Raw genomic sequence first — 21,960 nt, 5'->3', positions numbered from 1 at the left:
GTCCGCTAGCTTAGCCACTGCTGGTGGACTTTTTGAGTGAACTATTCCTTTAAAAAGGATAGTTCACAGAAAAATGACAATTCACTCATTATCTACTCACCACTATGCCGATGTATCACAAATGTCACATCAGCTTTGTCCAAATTCAGGGGCCTCCTTTATGGGTGTGTGTGGTTTTCGAAGAGTAGGCCGGTCTTCGAAAAAACCGAACCCAAATGAGACAGTCTGGTCTCCAGAGAATTTCCATGATCAGCGTCACTAGCTCGTACCGCCCATATTGCTGTTTTAATGCCCATTGATTTGTTCCCATTTGTACCATCAGCGGATCGGCTTAGTTCAAGCGTTATACTTGAGCGTTTGACATCTCGCTGCTCTGGTAGGTCAGCTGGTCTACTCTTTTATTACAGGCAAGAAAATTTGAACATACTTCAGCAATGTCACATTTTCAGCCTTAGGCTTCATGCTGACCTGTGAACAGCGCTGTAGCAGTAACAGTGGTCATACCATACCAATTCTAGGCTGAGTCAGATATTTGATTTGTTGCTTATATTTAATAATAATTGTTTGATATCTCTCTGTCAAAGTAAAAGCTGAAGGTAGGCAAACATGTCACTTACTTACTACCGGAAAAAAACCCAGCAACAAATATTTCTGCTACTCAAGTATGAGGAGGGTTTTCTGTGGGTGTGAAGAACTCCCTTTGCTCCAGATTCTTTCCCTGCGTTTTCAGGCCTTTTACATGCACATAGAAAGCGATATGTCACACTGAAGGAAAGTAAAACCCTTAAAAAGCATAATATGGTCACTTTAACGCTCCTTCACCGCCTGTTCCAGTCTTGTATTTTACCTGTGGGACAGATAGTGGCTCTTTGCTCCCTCACTATTCTCATCCTGGCCTCTCCTGCTGTGACAGGCTGCTCCTTGTCCTTTGTCAGAGCCAGAGGTTGTTACAACCAGTCAGCTGCTTCCATGGGAATCTTTTCACCAACCAGCTGAGTAACCTCTGGCAGTGTAGCAGAGTGTGTAGCAGTGTAGGTGTGCAACCTTGGCAGTGGACTGTGTTGTGTTGCTCTCTCTTGGCCTCCTGCCTGCTGTGTCTCTCTTAACCTCTTTGTGGGTCACATCCACTCCTGGAGCGTCTCCTGACTCTGCCAGCACGACACATGACATTAAAACAACAGAGCCTGAGGTCACACAACCCGCGGAGACTGAACCGTGAGTCAGTGGCTAGAGACCTGTCACTGTTACTAATGCTTCATCTCAATTCAGTGTCCAATGAAAAGAAGTGTAATGTTTCATTGCAGTGAAAGGAAAGTGGATGTAGGACATATACATACAGAAATAGCTGTTAATAAACATGTCATCAGTTGTTGCGAAGACAATCACATTGATTTTCCACCAGTTCATCAATCCACAAAATAAAGACCAACAGCTCTAATCAGACAACTTGACTCATTTCCCGAGGGAATCAATGGTTACACTTCATCAGCTGGCTGCAAGTTAATGGTTTTATTGGAGCTTATGGTCAGACCAGTGTTCTGCTGTAGATTAGCTTCAAACTGTAAAGATAAGAGTGTGCGTTCTACCCCCTGACATTATCTCTGTTAGGATGCTCTGTTTGGTGGACACCTTAACAGTGATAATGTCAAACACCAGAGAGAAATGTGTTTTCAATTCACACTGATAGCTGCTAAAAGACTGAACTGAAGCCACAGGAGAAAAACAAAACAAAAATTCACACTGCAAACGAACCAAACAGTGTTTCAGTTCCGCATTGAGACCACCTCTTTTGGAGGAATCAGATTTTGGTCCATTGGTCCAGACCTGGGGTCTCATTTATCACCGTTGCGTACGCACAAAACGGGGCCTGAAACGTGAGTACGCCACTTCTCACGCAAACGTTGGGATTTATAAAAACAAACTTGACGGGAAAATTTGCGTATTTCCACGCAAACTCTGACCCATGCGTACGAACGTTTTGGAGACGGGAAAGTGGCGACACAGACGTGAGGTGGTGAACTGAAGCAGATTATTGATCCAATTCATCATTTACATTAAAACCAACAGCTTAGTTTTGATCGCGCCACATATCTCTTCCACACGAACCTTTTAATTAAAACATATATAAATCAATTTACAGCAAATTACGTTTAGATTCCATTTAACAGCGGAGTTACGGAGCCGAGTCATTAATAGGTTTTAATAATATCTTCTAACACTGTGCGTGTATCATCAGATCACTGCAGTGAACGGGACTGAGCCGTCAGGCGCACAGAGCGACCTGGAGATCACTTACAAGAAATGAAGACACTTTCCAAATAATATCCCAGAGAGGAGGTGAGGATCCACTGATGTGAGGGAATCAGTCCGATGCTCTAAATAAATAAATACTGCCGTGACACTGGTGCGTGATGTGTGCATGCGAATGGAAGGATGAGGAAGAATAGAGGGTTCAGCGATGTCTGATCAGCTGATATAGATTCTATTGATCTGTGATCTTTTTTTTTCGGTTCTTTCTATCGTCTCCACTCTCACTCGCTGTGTTAACAGCAGCAGCGGCAGAGTATCAGTGTATTTTCTTTATTAGTGACATCACTGCTGCCCCATGAATCGCTCTTCACCCCCACCTCACTAACAAACACTTCGATGTCAGTGTCAGAAAGTTTCGCTTCCTCTTCTCATCGCTTGATGCCGTGACTCTGTCAGGACTCACGGTGGAAACCCATTGGTCAGCAGCATAATTTAATATTCATGCCATGCTTTGCATTGACCATTTATGGTTGAAAGTGGGCGTGTGGAGGGCGGATTTGGAGGCAGATCCACGTACGAACGTTTCCAGGTGGACTGTGATTTATAAAGCGAACATTGCGTTCAGGTGTGCGTGCGCACGGTTTTATAAATCGGAATTTCCTTTGGCGTACGTACGTACACTTTTAGTATGAATCCTACGCAATGTTTGATAAATGAGACTCCTGGTCTGAGGCACCTTTCTCATCTGTTACTTTGGTTTGGACTAAACTGAAAAGTCCAAATGTCAACAACAAACGAGGAAGATGTGAAAGTCCCCTTGTTCTTTTTTGACATCGACCCAATAGACCTTTGCAACGTGTCTTTTTTCTGTAAAGATTTTAACTTAGCCAAAACAAACATTTCTATAGGTGCTCATCATCAGGGTTGCAATGACTGACCCTGAAAACTCCAAAGAGGCAGTTTTATTTGTTTTCCTCTGTCCAGTCCTCCTGCCGTTCCCCTGTGATCCTCAGTCCTTCTCCTTGACTCCATGTCCTGGTTTTGATTTGCCAATGATCAAACCACAGAAGTTTTCAAATCGTGTTGAAACTGTGGCTGAACCATTTCAAGACAGACACAGCCCATCAGGTTTGCTTATCTCCTGCTGTTGAAATCAATAGTTCACATTGTCAGCATGGATACTGCATGATAAGTTGCTATTTTCCTACGTCTTCTATAGCCCAAATATCAGACCTGAGATCACTTCACTCCAAGATGCCTGCTGATCTCAATCCAATGTACTTCTGTATTGTACGTCAGGCAAAATGTGTGTGATATGGTTCTCTGCACAAACACTAAAAGTAACTCAAAGCTGTTAGAAAGGGAATCAGTTTGCAAAGGCTTCCCATCAAAATAAATATTGCGTTGCTGATGGCCTGGCACAAAGGAAAGGTGGATGTGGATAATATGATGTTAAAAAAAGAATCTTACTGTTGTCAGGTGATATTCAACATTCAGCCTGTCTGACCTGAAAGCTTATTGTAGAGTACACAGTAATATATTCCTTGGGCATCTTTAGCAGTTGAGATTCCATCTGAAGTATAACGTAGTTCATTTCATGCATGGATAAACTCATGCTGGAAGAAGTTACATATTGCTGCACTCTGCACCTGTTCTGCTTGCAGTTCACACAATGCCATCACAAACAAGTTAAGTGTCGTAAATGAGTCCAATGGACGTGCAGAGTGACCGATGGATTTGAACACTGACAGACCCTTCAATATCACAGATTGAGGATTAATAAGATCTGGGAAGAATCTGTGGTGTTTGAAGTTGTCCCCACCCCTCAAACCCTGCCCGAATATCATCACACAACCGACCCATTTATTCAAACAGACGTAGACAAAAGTACCCAATATTCACCTGAGTAACACAAAACACCTCATTTCCATTCTATGACTGTAGGTGTTTGATTGTCTCATGTGTTTCTTTGGAGAATTACCATATAAATAGCTGCTACTGCTTATCAGCATTCATTTTTAAAAGGCCTGTGGTCAGAAAAAGAGAGAGTACGAGAAAGACAAAGAGAGCTCTTATTTAAGGGTGGCAACGTCTTTTCTGTATCGGTTGTGTTGCCTCTGTCCTCATCTCTCACTTTCCTCTCAAATGTACACATTTATGTCATCTGCTCATCTTATATTGTCTTTTGTTAAGAGCTCATGATGTTTTCCACCCGTTTCCTGTAATCCACATTAGCATAATAAGGTTAACGAAAACCCTTAGCACAATATAACCCTATGGACTCTGTCAGTTAACCACAATAAATTATATTAGCACTGAAACTGTAAAATAAATTTAAGAAAATACAAAAACGGGACATGTTTTTCACCAAATTTTATATAAATAAAACACATGAAAACATATTAATTCACAATATTTTCTAAACCTACCTGAGCATTTTTCTTAATACTCCATGTTTGAGCTATGTACATTTTTGGTTTTTGCACAACAGGATTTCATGGTATCTTGAAAACAGGGGCCGTGGCTTTCGGTTGCAAAAAGGATGAATGTTTTGACTGTTATAGTTTGTATTTTAAATCAATTTCATTTAAATCTAAAAAGGATCATGTAAAACAACGATCTCCCACAGCCACTCTGGGGCCGCCCGCAGGATATCAGCTTTCTTGGGGTTAACAAACTTAAACATTTAAACTACAAATTCAACATCAGAAATATCAGCACTTCTGGACCTCGGAAATCTAAGTTCAGTTCATCTTCGAGTACAAGCAGCTGCCACCCACAGTGACATCACCCATTGGTGTGTTAACTACCTTTTCGAAGCCTTGAGTTTGGCATTTAATCAAGCGCCACCTTTTTTACCAGATGTCACCACTTCTGGAGGAGCAGGGGGTGGAGCCTGAATGAAAGCTTGACTGAAAACTGCCACCTACACCTGCGAGTTGCACTCAGCTGGTTGTAGCAGTCAAACATGCTGTATCCATAATGTATACACTGCTTTATCTTCTATTTCACTGTAAGTGGGACCATCATTTACATGTACTGATGTTATAAATCAAGAGAAAACTTTCTTGCAACCTACGGTGTCGCTCTCTGCTGGTCATTCAAGAGAACCCAAGTTTCAACTGCTTAATTTTCACCGGCTCTCAAATCTATGTCAATTTTTATATACAGTTTATGAGCAAAAGTAATTACTTGTGCCAAATTTGAAGAAATTCCTGGGGTATATTGTTTATGAGAATGTGACATACGTACACAGAGGCATGGGAGCTATGATGTTCAGCTCGGTGAGCTAATGTGGTAAACTTTGCATTTACAAATGTCAGGAAAACAGTTCTCTATTTTAGCTAGAAAATAAATCATTAATACGGTCAGTGTTTTTGGACTAATCTATATATTTTTCAAGTTTTGCTGAACTGCCATTTGTTTCCCAATTACCAGAACAAAGATACAACAACTCATACTCCACAACAAAAACAGTCTGAGGAACCCATAAACACATAACATACATCTGTGGATGTAAAATACAGAATACAATTAAATATAATAGAAACTAGAGCAAATAGAATAAGATGTCCGGTGCTTTAAAATACAATAAAATACAAAATACAATAAAATTCAGTGGTAGTTATTGCAAAGTGTGATAAAAACTGCCTAAAATGACAGAAATATTTTTGTCGTGTATGTTTTAGTTTGGTAAAAGTCTCATCCACTAACATGGAGGAGGACTTATGAACTACACTACAGCGAGTGGCAATTTAGACACTTTGGCTTTACTTTTGGGGAGCAGTCATGTCGTCTATGCAACAGACCCACGGATTCCGGTCTCTCTTGATCTCTGTGAAATGTGACCAGACTCTTCATTAAGACTCGTTCTTCTCTCTTTACAGGTTTACAGCCACCGAACATCAGTCTACAGTGTTTTATTGGTTCTAATCAGCCTCGACCTCTACAGCGGCAGTCACACCACATCTCTCAGTTTTGATGCCTCTTGTCCACCGAAACTCAAGATGTGTATTTCATGTGGCTCAGTGCAGAATTTGACCTTCTCTCCAGGCAGAGAGGGGGGACGATTTACCAGGGACATTAAATGTCTTCACTGAGAACATCAACATGATTTAATTTTTCAAACACCGAGAACATTTGCAATATCAAAACAACACTTGTCTGGATTGCGTGTTAACACTACAAACTGTTAGTCAATGTCAGAATATTAACGATATAATAAATGTATGAATAGATAAGCAGAGGCTGATGCTGGTGTCAGTGAGTATAAAGTGGAGCTCAGTGCGGCTTTCCACAACCCAGTGGAGTGGATGATTGTGACGAGCAGCTCGGAGCTCCCAGCAGCTCTGACACATCTTCCTCCAGCTCTCACTCAAGCCGATTTAGAGGAAGAGGCATTTCATATTCCTCTTCATCTTCTTTGCTCTCTGAATATTTTCTGAAGTGCCCTGCACAACATTTGATCTACGAAACATGATTAATAAATAGGGATTGATTAAACTGGTTTATATTTCACAAGAGAGCGTGGATAAAAGAGGTAGAGAGGACCGAGCACTGATGTGGCTCTGGATTGCTGGTGAGTGAACGGGCCCTCTGTGGAGCCTCTATAATCATATTAGTGCTCAGTCCACAGGACAGGTCTCATGTAGAAACATCACTGCACACTTTAATCATTCACATGCACTGGATCTACTCAGGGGGGACTTTAAATCATTGAAATGACAAAAAATATCTTAAACATACAAATCACATTTATATAATTGATTTAAATAATGATAAAAAAAGTTATCAGTTTTCTTAGGAGGAGAACATCTTTCTTATATATCAATATGCACCATGTCACTTTATTGAACTTTTGTTGATTGGTAAATTAATCAGCGTTTCTATTCCAGACTTTTCCTCATTTACTGACGGCCATTATTTCTCATCAGGTTAGTGCAGCAGCAGTTGAGTTACAGCCCCATGCTCACTTAGCTGTGGAGGCTCAATGGACTGAACCCAGACAACATTGATTTGTAGTCACGTTCATGTTCAGCACCACATTAGTGTGAGTAGAAAGTGAGCTGTTAGAAAATGAAGCTCTTTCTTTAATTAAAATGAGGCGAGAATTTATTTATCAGAAATCAGATAAGGGAGGAGTCAAACGTGTCCTCCAGTTGGAGATTAACGTTGTCCCATTACCATCTTCAGATAAATGCAGGATTTCTTTCCATATTCGCTTTACACACTATGGGACAGACTACATCTCCATTTGGATCATGTCAATAAAAGACTACGTGAGGTTTCCACGTTGACATCCTATTATAGACTATGATTTACTGTGAGAGGCAATTGTTATAACTCCATACAAGTGGTAGTGGACTGTGGATTTGGGTGAAGAATGTGTTCGTCCTGAAATCAGCCACATAATCTGAAACAAACACAGATTAAACTCAACCACATGAAGGCAAAGTGTTGGATAAAGTAACAAAAATGAATTAAAAAACCTGGACTCATTTTAAATTAACATTATTTTACTAAACAGTTTAAAACACGCAATACTTAACATCTCTCGATGGAGGATCAGGTTTGCATAAAAGTGTTGCATAAAATGACAAACTAAAACCTATGATACACAGATCCACGCAAATAAATATAAATACTTATCTACAAGCAAAAACATGTCAAATAAAAGTTAAACCAACAACTAATGGCATTAGCAGTCTAGTGCTCTACATAAACAGGCCTGCAAGAGATTCCAACAGAAGTATTATGTAAATCAAAACCTTTTTACCTCTCATGGTATGAGTGTATATTATAATACAAGCCTGCTCCACTGAAGCAGCATTTTTCTCTCACTTAATCAGTCCCAATAAACAAGGCCTTGGATTTTTTTTCTTTTTAAGTTGTGGCTTAGCTGGTGTTGGCTTTACGAGGTATTTGTCAAATCTCAGGCTAATTAATGTCGGATCAAAGTGTGGCTGTTATAAGAGATCTTAGTGAAAGTTTTTTATGAACATTATTTTAAGCACTTCCCTGATGTCCTTACACAACACATCTCCACGTGTGGGCTCTTGTCTCCCTGCACAATAAATCCCTGTATGGACTTTGATTAACTGTTTTTAAATGTTCCTGTCTCTAAAAATGACTATCAGTAAAGGTGGAGCAGCCCAGTAGTCAAAAAATCCCTCAAAAAATGTCTTTCTGAATATTAACCATGTGTTCATTCATAAGCGAATGTATTGTAACGGCGACCCATCGTTACAGAGACACAGATTCACTGAGTTTGGCAAGTGTGTACATGTTTGTGTTCATGGGAGCGTTTGTCAGGGTGGACTCTGTGCTCTATCGCCACTCTAATCCAAGATGCATGGGTAGAAATCTAATGAGGACATGAATAGATTCCCACAGAGGATAATGCACTGACTCATACACAGAGCGCATATCTCAAAAGTGGCTAATGTAGCCTAATCTAAATTTTTATGGGAGAAAGCAGACTGAGAAATTCAAACTATGGCTTCACACTCAGTACACTCACACACACCAAGTGTGGTTTAATAATCACAATCACAGTGATCCTGGAGGAGACAGATCAAGAGCTACAGTCAGTAAAAGTTATTAAAATCATCAGCCTCCCATCAGTTTGCATTGAGAGAGGAATCAGTTAAATCCCATCGAGTTCACTATACCCTTGTTCTGATTGGACTGCATTTGAAGTAAATTCGACATTGGCAGATACAAAACTATACCCATAGAGAAATGAACTAGACGAGAGGAAACATTTTATGTCGTGCAAGAAGGAGGAAAAGATGGAGTGACAGCGAGGAAGAGCGTCTCTAAACTGCAGGCCTCCAGCTTTGTGTCTCCATGGTGCCTGGCTGAAGAGTGAATGTGGCAGCTCATATTTGCTCATATCAACGAGACAGAAACCAGAGGAGACCAAACAAAACCAAAAAGACATCTCAAAAAAACCAACAGCCAATTGTGACCAACACTACGGCCAGTCTCTATCTATCTATTTGGCCTTTATATTCCTTTCGGAACATAGGCCATTGATGAATTGTTTCCACCCTCGTCTGTCTTGAGCCAGCCTCTCCAGCTGTTTCCACGTCAGCCCCTTCTTCTTGAATTCCTGCTCTGTGCTCCTTCTCCAGGTGTTTTTGGGTCGTCCTCTACCCCGTTTGCCTTGTGGGTTCCATGTCAGTGCCTGTTTTGTTATTGCTGTTGTGTTTCTTCGTAGTGTGTGTCCAATCCAGCTCCATTTTCTCCTTAACAGCTGTATATCTACTGTTTCTTGTTTTGTGCATTCCCACAGGTTGATGTTGCTAATTGTGTTGGGCCAGAAGACTCCTAGGATGCGTCTTAGGCAGTGGTTTATGAAGGTTTGCAGTTTGTTCGTGATGTTAGTGGTGGTTCTCCAGGTTTCGGAGCAATAGAGCAGCACGGTTTTAACGTTGGAGTTGAAGATTTGAAGCTTCGTCTTGAGAGAGATTTTTTTTACTTTTCCAAATTTTGTTTAAGATGTTGAATGTTGTTCTTGCTTTCCCAATTCTTGTCTTCACGTCCTCCTCTGTCCCACCATCAACAGCTATCACACTTCCCAGGTAGGTGAATTTGTCAACATCTTTCAGCGTCTGGTCCCCGATGGTTATTGGGTCCATGTTCTTGGTGTTTATCCGCATTACTTTGGTTTTTGGTCCATTTATTTTGAGTCCAAGTCCAGCTGCAGTTTTTCCTAGCAGTTTGGATTTGTCCTGCATCTGTTGGTGGCTATGGGAGAGTAGTGCGATGTCATCCGCAAAGTCGAGGTCCTCCAGATGTTCTGTCAGACTCCACTGGATGCCAGTCCTTTTATTGTGGGTTGATTGTACCATGATCCAGTCAATGCACAGAAGGAAGAGGAAAGGGGAAAGCAGGCAGCCCTGTTTCACGCCGGTGAGCACTTTGAATTTTTCTTGTGCGCATCCCTGGAAGAGTACGTTGCATTGCATGTCCCAGTACATGTTCTTAATGATGTTGATATACTTTGGGGGGATTCCATAGTGTGCCATGAGTTTCCATAGCATTTCACTGTCTACACTGTCAAATGCCTTTTCAAAGTCTATGAAATTGACATAAACAGGTGTTTGCCATTCTATGGACTGCTCAATAATGATCCTGAGGCTAGCAATTTGGTCGCTGCATGATCTTTCATTCCTAAAACCAGCTTGGTTTTCTCTCAGTTCATCATCAACCCCTTTACGCAGTCCCTCCAAGATGATGCGGCTGAACACTTTGCCTGGTGTTGATAGCAACATGATCCCTCGGTAGCTGTTGCAATCCCTGAGGTTTCCTTTCTTTGGTATGACAGAAATGAGCCCATCCTTCCAGTCTGTTGGTATGTTTCCTTCTTCAATCCATATGGTCTTTATTAGCTGGTGGAGCATGGTGGTTGAGGTGTCAAGATCCGCTTGTGGAGCCTCTGATGGGATGTCATCTGGCCCTGCTGCTTTGCCACGTCGCAATGCCTTGATGGCCTTCCTCACCTCAGATCTTGTTGGGGGGCACAGTTGATGTCAAGCGTGTGCGTGGCTGGTGGGATCTCTACCTTTTGGGCAGGGGGCTGTCTGTTGAGCAGCTCCCTAAAGTGTTCTGTCCACCTTTGATGTTGTTCTTCCTTGGTGGTGAGGAGTCGTCCCTGTTTGTCCCTGATCTGAGTGTTCGTCTGCCTAAACTTTCCAGCTAGTTTCTTGGTGGTCATGTAGAGTTCTTTGAGGTTGTTTTTTCCAGCTGCTTTCTCTGCTTCCTGTGCCAAATTCTCGTTTTTGGCACATTTTGCACTTTTCTTCACCTCTTTATTTGCGGTTTCATATTCTTTGTGAGCTGCTGCCTTTTTTGCTCGGGTTTTGCTTTTGTTTAGTGTGTCTTTTCTTGCCCTCCTTTTTTCAATTTTCTTCTGTGTGTTTGTTGATAACCAAGGTTTATGGTTTTTTGTTTTTCTCCCCCCTACTTCTAGGCATGCCTCCTTACATATGTTTTTCAGGTTGTTCCAGTGCTCTTCCACTGATTTGTGCTCTTCTTCTTGCAGGGCTTGGAACCTGTTCTGTAAGGTGGTCTGGTACAGTTCAGTTGTTCCTATGTCCTGGAAGAGCTGGATGTTGAACTTTGTTCTTGTGTTGATGGGGTTGTTGCATCGCTTCAGCTTGAGCTGGAGTTTTGCAGCCAGTAGGTGGTGGTCTGACCCAGCGTCTGCCCCCCTCTTCACACGGACATCTAGGAGAGAGCGCTTGAACTTCCTGTTTATACATATGTGGTCGATTTGGTTTTCGGTAGTGTGGTCAGGTGACATCCAGGTGGCTTTGTGGATGGGTTTATGGGGAAAGACTGTCCCACCTATGACCAGATTGTAATCAGCACAGATGTCTGCAAATCTCTCGCCGTTTTTCGTTCATGCAGCCAATTCCATGTTTCCCCATTACCAGTTGGTATCCACTGTTGTTGTTTCCCACCTTTGCGTTTATGTCGCCCATACGTAGAGTGATGTCTTTTTCTTTCCTGGCCTGGAGTAGCTGTTGTAGTTGGTTATAGAAAATGTCCTTTGTTTCCTCCTCAGTGTTGTTGGTGGGTGCATAACACTGTATGAGTTGGAGGTTGATTCTTTTATGGGTAGTTTGGAATCTTGCAGTAATTAACCTGCAATTAATGGGCTCCCAGCTGATGAGGGCCCTCTGTGCTTCTTTGGAGAGCATAAAAGCCACTCCCTCTGTGTGTGGTGCTTTATCATCTGGGTGTCCAGAATAGAGTATGGACTCGCCACTGGCCAGTTTCACCTCTCCCATCTGGAGCCATCTGGTTTCGCACAAACCGAGGATAGAGATCTTGAATCTCCTCATCTCACTTGCTATGACTGACGTCTTTCCTGCTGTGTACATGGTCCTGATGTTCCAGGTTGCAATGTTAGTAGGTTGCCTGGGAGATAGAAGATTCTGACGCACCCTCTCCGTATGGTTTTCGAAATGCGTCTTCATTTCCTCTTCAGCCTGTATGGTTGGAGAGTCTTCATCTCCCAGGGTTTCTTTTTCTTCATCAATGTTTCTGTAATCATTTTTATCCACTTCGCAGGTGATTGGCCTATGAGCTTCACCAGTGCCCTATTGGTCAGCATTACCTGCTTCCACCTCTCACGACAAGGACGTTAGGGTTGGACTTTGAGAGACTACGGCCAGTGACAACACATATTACCTGTGGTGGTGTTGTTGTGTGTCAAATATATAATACATTAAAGCTTCACAATAACCTTGGTAGTACACCCACTTGAGAGAGTGGGAGAATGGGGCTCCTCACCTCTTTGCATTGTGTAACTGACCAGTAGTAACAGCTCAAATTTCCAGAATCCAAGTAAGTTCAAGAGTAATGCTTAGCTGTAGATATGTTAAGTCATTTAAAACCAGTGTTTATCTCCATTATTCATTTGATTTTATGCATTGGTTTCATGTACAAAGTAGATATTTAAATCTAATATAAACAACATTTGTCTGACTTTTGGTTTTTGCTGTGTATTTTCCTCCCTTGCAGTTTGTGGTTTATAAAAAAATGAATGAGGAAATACTCAATTCCACAGCAATTTAATAAAAAGTAAGCATCGATGTTATGGCTGCTTCAAGCTGGAAATAAAGGCAGTGCATTCACTTCTTTGACAACAGCTGTGTTACATTACTCTGCCTTTCTATTCCAATTTCAAAACTACTCTGTGAATTCATGGTGTTATCATCTGAATGTGGGAGAGGAATTAGCCAAAAGAAATTATATAGGCACACAAAAACCTCAGAAACACTGAACAATATCCAAACGCAGCAGATTGTTCAGTCATTTGGTTGCGAAAACACAAACACACAAGGATTTCACTGAAGCACCTCACACTATTATTAGGTGCCCTGAAGGCAAACTGAGATGTACACACAACACACTTTTAGGAACACAACATACTCACAATGCGTGCACACAATTGACCTAATACTATAAGATGGTGTGTATCACATCCGAACCGCTCTGTTGATCCGTGCCTTCTGTCAGAACTCAGTGAGATCTGATAAACAAACACTCCTCTTCTCACACACCACACGTGTGTTTTCTAAGGAAGCTGCTTCTATGGAAAACTCCCATTATGAGGAAAACCACAGAAGATGAACTGAATATCATATTTCAACATGGAGCCATTGTATTCCAGTGCAAATTGTTTGTCTTCAAGGGTTAAATATTCTCAGGATGTTTGCAGGATTATGCAAATTGTTTTCTCTGAGATCCCCTCTAGTTATTGTTGGTGTTCCATGGCGATAGAGTGGCTCTGTCCTTTGTCTCAAATTATATATAAAGAGGAAAGAGCAGAATTTTGACAGTAAAGTTGGATTTTAATCATGAAACATGTTTCAGAAGTTTCCCCATCCCCTTTGGCTCTAAAGGCCCCTCACGGTGACAGCTGTCAACACAGGAATGTAGAGTTTGAGGTGGCTGTGGCTCAGGAGGTGGGCGGGTCATCCTCTTACCAGAGGGCCGGCGGTTCAATTACTGCCCACCCCATTCTGCTTTATGTGGCCATCAAGACTAGAAAAGCAAATACAGTCCATTTAAAATGTACAGTGGTTGTTTCCACATTGCAAAGACTGTAACTGAAAGATTTCCATGTCAGTCTCAAAATCAGTCTTTCCTTTTTATTTCGAGTACAGAGCTCCCACTGTGATAATGGTTTGTATGTAACTGTGAGAAAAAGAAATACAAAAATACATCTACAGTTGACTGTTGATTGATTTTGTTTTTTCTCTTCTGGGCCCTGGGGGATTTTCCCTGCTCAGATGATGACTTGATATCCAAAACAATCCGCACCAATTATGCATTTACATATATGTTATTTGCTATTTGTATTATACTGCATGCAAAGTTCTCCTACTGCCCCTGAATGACACAGGCACTGACAACCCCAGGCTCCAATCCACACAGTGGCAACAGGTTTGGCATATAGCGAAAGATGGATAAAGAGCAACAGGCAAGACAGAGGACTAAGCTGTCTCTAAATTCAGTGGCCGCATCCTTCAGAGGACCCGGTCTGAGCAGCCTACGTTGGCTGCATCCTCCAACGGCCGCGAAATCTGCGTCAGCCAAACCACATGAGACTGAGTCTGGTCTTCCTATTGCATCACCAGCTTGTCCCGGCCTCACAGCTGTCGCCTAGCAACAAAGTTACGGACAAAAACATTCTGCTGTTGATTAAAAAAGTTGAAAAGATTTTTTTTTCTTTCAAGTTGTTTGGTTCAGTACTTTCGTTTTATTGCGGCCATTGCCTCTCTAAAAAACTGTTTGTCACTGAAGCGCAATGAATCATGGGATATGTTGGGCCGGTGGAGCCTCTGTTGCTCGGGGGGTGGATTTTTCAGGAGCATTCGAATCGGGACAGTCTAGTCGCGCTGCTGTGATGCAATTTGTCTCCAAATGCAGCTTCAGAGGGATGTGGCCTCTCGAATTGAGACACAGGTAAAGACAGAGAGACCGTGAGGGACTGACAGCGTAAGCACAGACACAGCAGGGAAACACAGAGAGTAAACCGAACTGTGGAGTGACCCTCGGCAGGACACGCAGACCAGAGGACGAGCCGCCACCGGTGTCTGAAGCTCAGCAGCCAGTGTCTGTTCAGCTTGTTCATCCCTGATTTCCTGCATTTCCTTTTCTTTACAGGCTCCACCTCCCCCTAGGTGGCGTTTTGAAATTGTTCTCATCTTCTTAGTATTCATATTTTTTAAAGGTTTTTAAATAGCACCAGTATTGGGGGCTTTTAAGTTGGCTGAACTGCCACACATATTAACCACCCTCTGTTCTTCCCTATAGATCTGCAGGATGCGCTGACTTTACAAAAACTAACTTGTTTGCTCACAAATGAGCGTGATTCAGGGTCTTTCACAAAGTACTGAGGCACTTGACCCACAAAACTCGGAGAATGACCCTTTGTCTTTTGTTTGGAGGCAGCTCTCTCTCAGAATCGGAGGATCAGTTTCTCTGCCCTGAGCCTTCAGCTTCTCTGTGATGCTGTAAACCAAACCCTTGACTTTTTCTATTCAAACTATCAAATCGCTGCGAGGAAAGGATGTAGTATGTACCCCCACAGAAACAGCAGCAGCAACTAGAAGATGTCAAATAACAGAGAGTGATCCAGATCAGACTACAATTTACACTAGGGTTTCCAAAAACTGAAAAATAATATAGAAAAAAGATTAGGTTTTTTTAGAGATAAAGAAATAAAAAAATATTATCCCCTATTATTAATATTTAATAATTTTTAAGACCATCCTGGAGGAAGTTTGTGGCTTGTCAGCAGTATTAATTACCGCAGACATTACAATATTCTGCACACATAAACACAGTTCATGTATTTTTTCCTTTGATATGTCTCTGTGCCCTCATCTAGTTATGAGCTTCCTAACCTGCTGCCTCTGAATACAACTCTGTCCAAAGCGAGCAGACCTCCACAGGGTGGATCTTTTCTTCAACCTCAGCCGTGGATTTATCTCCACTCTTCCTTCCTCCTGTACTGAATCCGTAAACTCCACAAAATACGCAGCAAATTTATGGCCAATTTCCTGATCCTCACTGCCTTTGCTGACCCACATCAGGACAGTCACAGAAAAACAGTGGGAGCTGGAAAATAAAGACTATCTTCGGTGCCTGGCATGACGTTAGGAGGAGCATTTGGATGTTTCATTGTTTGAAATGGCTGAAAGATGCTGTGGACCGTCATTAAACTAGAGATGCCTGTATCTTTTCAAAAGTCAAGACTAAATATGATGAAACTATTTCAGCAGAGAGACAAATCGATTGAAGATCCCCAATAGTATATTTTACTGTTTCCATCTTTCTCACAGTCCCAGTGAAGGAAATGTGCAAAGCAGCTACTAATGAAAACTACACAGTGTCATTTGTCCTTATTAAGTGAATTTAAACCCTCAGAGGAGGAAGTCTTGTTCCCCGATGAGGAAATATGAAGATCAAAGTTTGAAGGCAGCTCTTTGAAGAGTAGAGTTCCTGTGAAATCTCGTGAAAAAAAACCCAGCTTTCGTGTGGTTTCAGTTGCTGAGGAGATGATTTCTTTTTCTTTTAATAACAGGAAACACTCGGTTGTTAGTGTCAATCTACTGACAGAAATAAACTGAGTTGCACCAGAATGATTCTAGAACCAACGCATACAATTTAATGAGCAGACAAGGTTCAGGTGCAATTGATTTAAAAATAATACGAGGACACTGTAAATCAGTTTCATTTTGTCCTCAGAAAGGAGGTGATTAGGTAAGACAAGAAAAGATGGAGTCATATGATCCACCAGCACATCCTTATATAACTCACAGTACAGGCTCATTGACATCTGGAGGTTTTCACTTACTCTCCAGCTCCTGAGTCTGATTCTCTGACAGCTACAAGACGTGAGACTCACTGAAGCACAGCCTCTACAGCACATCAGCTGTTTAAAGCTGCAGCCAGAAGAAGGAAGACAGGGACACAATGGAAATAATGCTCTCAGGTCCACGAAAGGGATAATTCACGTTTCTGTCAGTGTCACAAACACAATTCTTTGATCCTCTCCATGGACTGTGGTACATACGTGCATTTGTTCACAAGCTGAAGGAAAAGACTCAAAGAACCATGTTGACTGAAAATGTTACAGGATCTCACACAAATATGATGCATACTTTTATTTGTTCTGACAATCAGAGATTAACAAAGCAAAATAAAGAGGAAGAGCATCGGAGGCACGATACATACCCTACGCAGGCATGGTATATGGTATATATCTATAAACACTATATATGTATATCATATTTGTCCCACAAGAGTTTGATTATAATGAAAGTATAATAAAATGATTTCCCAAAACATAACATTTCTAATTTAGTGCTTTGTGCAATTGCTTTAGTGTAGAGCTGTTAATACTCTGCTGTCACTGCCGCCCGTTAAAACCATAATGGTTTTACCGCCCTCTGCAGGAAGGCAGGATTCTGAATGTGCGCGTCTTCTACCTGCCTCAATGACCAATCAGCTCCAGATGTTATTCATCCAGAAAAAGCCTCCAGATTATTTACCAGGTCAACATCTGACCTGCCTCTTTTTGCAAACGAGCAAAAGCCAGTCCAATATGCACCAAAGTCCAGTTTCTTATGGTGCGTTCACATGAAACACTGTTCCTGCACAGTGTAACCGGTGCAATTCCAGGTGTTGCCGGAGTAACATGGCAATGACATAGATTCAATTCTCCACATTGTAAGTATGAGTACCTTAAAATTATTTTAAAGCCATTATGTGAAGATATAAAGTCCTCAAATATCACCGGACTCTTCAGCTCTGAGGAGCTCTGTGAAGTACATACATGTTGAGTCTGATCCCTGACACACTAATGTTACAACAACATACACTCTGCCATGATCCAGCCTATGGAAAACAACCTGAAAAGTAGCAGGGTCGAAGGTTTCCATCTGACCAGGTTATTGGTTAAAAAAAAAAAACCGTGTTATTCACTGTTACAAACCATCCGACACACACACATAAGCTGCAGAGCTGTAGAAGATGGAGAAGACTGCAGCCAGAAGGAGGAAGCAGAAGCAGCTGCTGAATCCCAAATGTGTTGGAGCTCTAAGTGACAGCTCTCATCCTCTCTGGATCAGGGACCCATCTCCCAGCAACGAGGCTCATCAGCAGACGCCACAGTTCACTGACTGATCACATGACCGAAGTCAACTGATGTTTACTGACCAAGACGGCTGTGTGATGATCGGACGGAAGGATGTGAGCGTTCTGTTTCTAGGAGTTACCCGGGATCAGAGAACGGAGGCAGTCAGATGAGAAATCTTGTTTAAACATTACTTTAAAATTCTGAACAGGCAGCGAGCTCAACGTGAGCTGAATGAAAAGAAGACGCGTGGGCGAGGGGAGCTCAGGGAAGAGAGTGAGGAAAGTTTACAGTACTAAGTCATTGTGAGAGGAGAGTTAAGCAGACAATTTATCACCATCTGCTTCTTGATGAAACACCAGTGGTAACAATACATTTATAGATTTGGCACAAGAGTAGCTCGTAGAATGGTAGAACAATGGGCGGAGGCTGGAGAGCATCATTTACCGATGTCTAATAACAAATGGAAGAAAAACAGAAGAGGTTTTTCCCACATGAACCTAATTTCAACTTATCTCACTCATCAGTTTTCCCTCTTCCTGCATCCTGTGTCTCTCTTCACATCCTCCCCCCTCTCACGCAGCCTCCCACACTCCCTCTCCTCCTCCCCATCTGGCACCTCACACCATCCAGGCAGCCTGCCAGCATCAGAGCAGCGTTAAAGTGAATCCAATATGCTCGGTCACGGCGTTCGCGGGTCCCAGGTATGGTGTGTTCCTGAGAGACAATTGATTCAACTCTCAGCTCCCTGGAATGGACCAAATCAGCTCTATTAGTCGAGTGAAAGGATCTGTGAGGTCAGACCGTGTCAATGAAAAGCAGACGAGATTCAGCCGAGGCTAAATAAGACTGACAGGCTCCAGGAAAATCTAGCAATTACTTGATTTTCTTGTTTTGGTGAGTGGAGTTTTTTTTGTGTACTTATCCACGTAACATTAGTGTTATCTACAGTGCTGTAAGAAGATTAACACTACAGTTAACTGGGAGTTCCCTAAAAGTTTCTGTTGGTGGATTTTATTGGGCTTGTTTGATGCCAGTGGACCAAACAAGTCTAGTATGTATAGACCCACCATCTTACCCATCCATCCATTCTCTTAAGCACTCATCCTTTGTGGGGTCGCAGCCAATCCAAGCTGACATTGGGCGAGAGGCTAGGTACACGTCACCATCTTAACCATTAGAAGAAAAAACTGATGCAGATGGCGTAACCAGCTGATGACTAGCACTTGACCAAAGCAGGTGAAGTATGCCTGAGCCTCTTACGTTGTTGGCAGATTTGAGGTGGTTGACCAGCAGACTTCTGTTTTCCATAGCAAGTAAGGTTTGTGACAAGGGTGTGGGTACCAGACTCTAGTGCCAATCAGGCACGTGGCCCTCCGTCCAAATCATAACACAGATTGTCTGCGCCTCATTTTGGTGCCTGAGCTGCGTCCTGAGCTCTGGCACCAGGCAACATTAGCCAACAGCTGGCTGTATTTCAAACACAGGGATTCCAACGCTTGGAGGTGCAGCAAATGTTTGAATGCAATTCCTTCTGAAGGGAGGAACTCGACTAACTTAATGAAGCCGTGTGGTGCAGGATGCATTTGAAATAGAGTGCGGCTTGGGCCTCATTGTTCTGTCTAGACCCGTCTGAACCCGAGAGAAACAGAACCGAGCCCCTGCCCGAACCCAACAGGCATTTAAACATTCTGTCCAGACCTGACTTGGCCTGTCGCATCCCGACAGGTATCCACGCTCTACTTTGAAAGCAGACGGGTGCTCTGTGTTGGACTTTTTGTGTGACCTCATGACAGCACATCAGCCAGCAGCGTGGGCGTCCCAGTCCCTGGCGGTGGGGACACAATTTGTGACGAGTTTGGAGCTGGAGTGCTCTGCTGGAATAAGCACTGAAACTGTTATTTTGTGGTAAATTATAGTAGTTGGGTTAGGTTTTATTTATAATGTGATTTTGTTACATTTGTATTTGTATATTAAGGTGATAGTAATAATTAGTTTACACTTTAAACTGTTATCAGATAATGTGTTTAATTTCACCTCCCATGCCTGAATAAAAAGCTTTTCTTATCGTTGCCCTTCGTTTTGTGCTATTATTAAGAATAACGTACCGGTTCTGGCACCATATGGGCTCGGTTACCACTTTAAAAAGTATCGATTTGTGCAACGTTACCCCAAAAAACCCCAACGATACCCAATCCCAGATGTTGGTGGATCAAACAAGACAGAGGCTGAAACCTGGACATGACACCATCTCAACCATTTTAAGCAAAAGCTGGTGCAGATGACATAGCCATTCGATGACTGGCACTTGACCAACTCAGGTGAGGTGGTTGACCAGGAGCCCCTTTCCCCCCTGAAAGAACAGCAAGTAAGGTTTAATATGACAACTAAATGTCAGCCAGTACTAATGAAATGACAAAGCTGCCGGCTGCCAGAGGAGCCTTCAGCCTCCACAGCTCTCCTCTCCACGGGATGACAGACTGCTGCTAAATGAGGCTCTTACTAAAATGCAACAGATTATTGTCTGGCTGTCACTTACCTGCTCTTCACATTTAAACAGTGCCTTAATGTAATCTGAACTGCTCAGTAGCACTCGTTCCTGCACTGGTCCTCACACACACACATGAAGTTTAATGTTGCACCTCAGCTGAGCTCTGTTCAAACATTTTGACATTTCAGGCACGATGCGCAACAGCCTGAACTCGTGGAGCCAATCATTAACCCGAGCCTGATCCACAGCCACTGCCAGGTAATCAGGTGATCAATACTCCCCCAAACAAAATCACACGGACTTCCAGATGCATTATGCAACACATGCATCCTCGCCTCTGTTCAAATCGCCCTGACATCTCTAATACATTGATGAAAGCAGTCGATGCTTGCCTTGAAATCCGAAGAGGAAAGCGACGCTGGGGATCCAAACGCTGTAAATCCAGAAGTAATGCATGGCTGTCCTTTTTTTAAATAGTTCAGCGCTGATCCGGGTGGAAGCTCGGTGGTCTCCTGACGAGGGTCTCTGTCTGTCCCCGGGTAAAACCTTGACCTCGCAGCTAAAGACCTCTCCTCGGGAAATAATGTCTCAAAGTGACGCGTCTCAGCAGCAGCAGGAGCAGTCGACGAGGACGCGCACCAGGTGCTGGAGAAGCAAACGCTGGACTCCTCCATGCGGCGCATAGTTTGGCCTGGCCTGCCACCTAGTGGTCACACATAAAAATGGACGATTTTAACTCGAGGCGTTGACTCTGTTGTCTTGAATAAATCCATTTGAATCAAAGGTGTCATGGAGATATCTGTCAATAGATACATCTCTATAGAGCAGATGTAAATCAACTTGGTTGACCAAAGTGCTTTACAAAATAAAAGGTACAACAAGAAAACAGCAATATACCTCTAGTCAGGAGAGGTGCTATATTGTTAACCTGTGACAACGTTAGCACTAAATAAAAGCAAGAGCAACTAAGTAAGAGCAACTGATTCCTGACAATATTGTGTCTCTGTGCAAGAGCAACAAGGATTTCATTGTCTGGCATCAGGTGAAAATAAAACTTGATAAGCTGAATTGTCTCTGTGTTATGGTACAAATCTGGTGGCTGTGTGCATCTGAGTCATTAAAACACCAACATCTTCTTAAGATAAATAACTTGTGGGCACAAGATAAACAAAAAAAATCATCTTTTGGGGCTTCAGGGGCTCCGTATACATGCCTTATTGTTTGGAGGTTTGGGGAAATGTGTACAAAACTAACATAAACCACATTTTCTTACTGCAGAAAAAAGCTATAAGAAAGCACACCTGGTAACTAACAGATCCACTTTTTATTAACAATAATGATAATAAACATTATTTCTATAGCACCTGTCAAAACACAATTACAAGCTGCTTTACGAGTTAAAAATTAGAAATTGAAGGTAAACAATATGAAACAGTTCAAACTAAACAACAATAAAGTATTTCATTCAAAATAATTTATCTTCAATTTGAAGATAACACAGCAAAAGAGCATAGATCTAGAAATGAAAAATGTTATGGATGACAAAAGGGTCAGA

At 42.2% G+C, this 21,960-nt stretch overlaps 1 protein-coding gene across 1 annotated transcript in view; it reads right to left on the bottom strand.

Moving 5' to 3' along the window:
• LOC118105911 (limbic system associated membrane protein) overlaps positions 1-21,048 on the bottom strand; it is a 609,939-nt gene extending 588,891 nt beyond the window's left edge. The window contains exon 1 of the mRNA XM_035153944.2: positions 20,798-21,048. Within this exon, the coding sequence (XP_035009835.1) occupies positions 20,798-20,861 (64 nt within the window). The 5' untranslated portion in view covers positions 20,862-21,048. The remainder of the gene's footprint in view (positions 1-20,797) is intronic.
• Between the last annotated feature and the right edge of the window lie 912 nt (positions 21,049-21,960).

The sequence above is a fragment of the Hippoglossus stenolepis genome, chromosome 4 (genome assembly GCF_022539355.2).
Source record: "Hippoglossus stenolepis isolate QCI-W04-F060 chromosome 4, HSTE1.2, whole genome shotgun sequence".
In the NCBI taxonomy this organism is placed as follows: domain Eukaryota; kingdom Metazoa; phylum Chordata; class Actinopteri; order Pleuronectiformes; family Pleuronectidae; genus Hippoglossus; species Hippoglossus stenolepis.
This window is presented reverse-complemented; position numbering and strand designations above follow the sequence as displayed.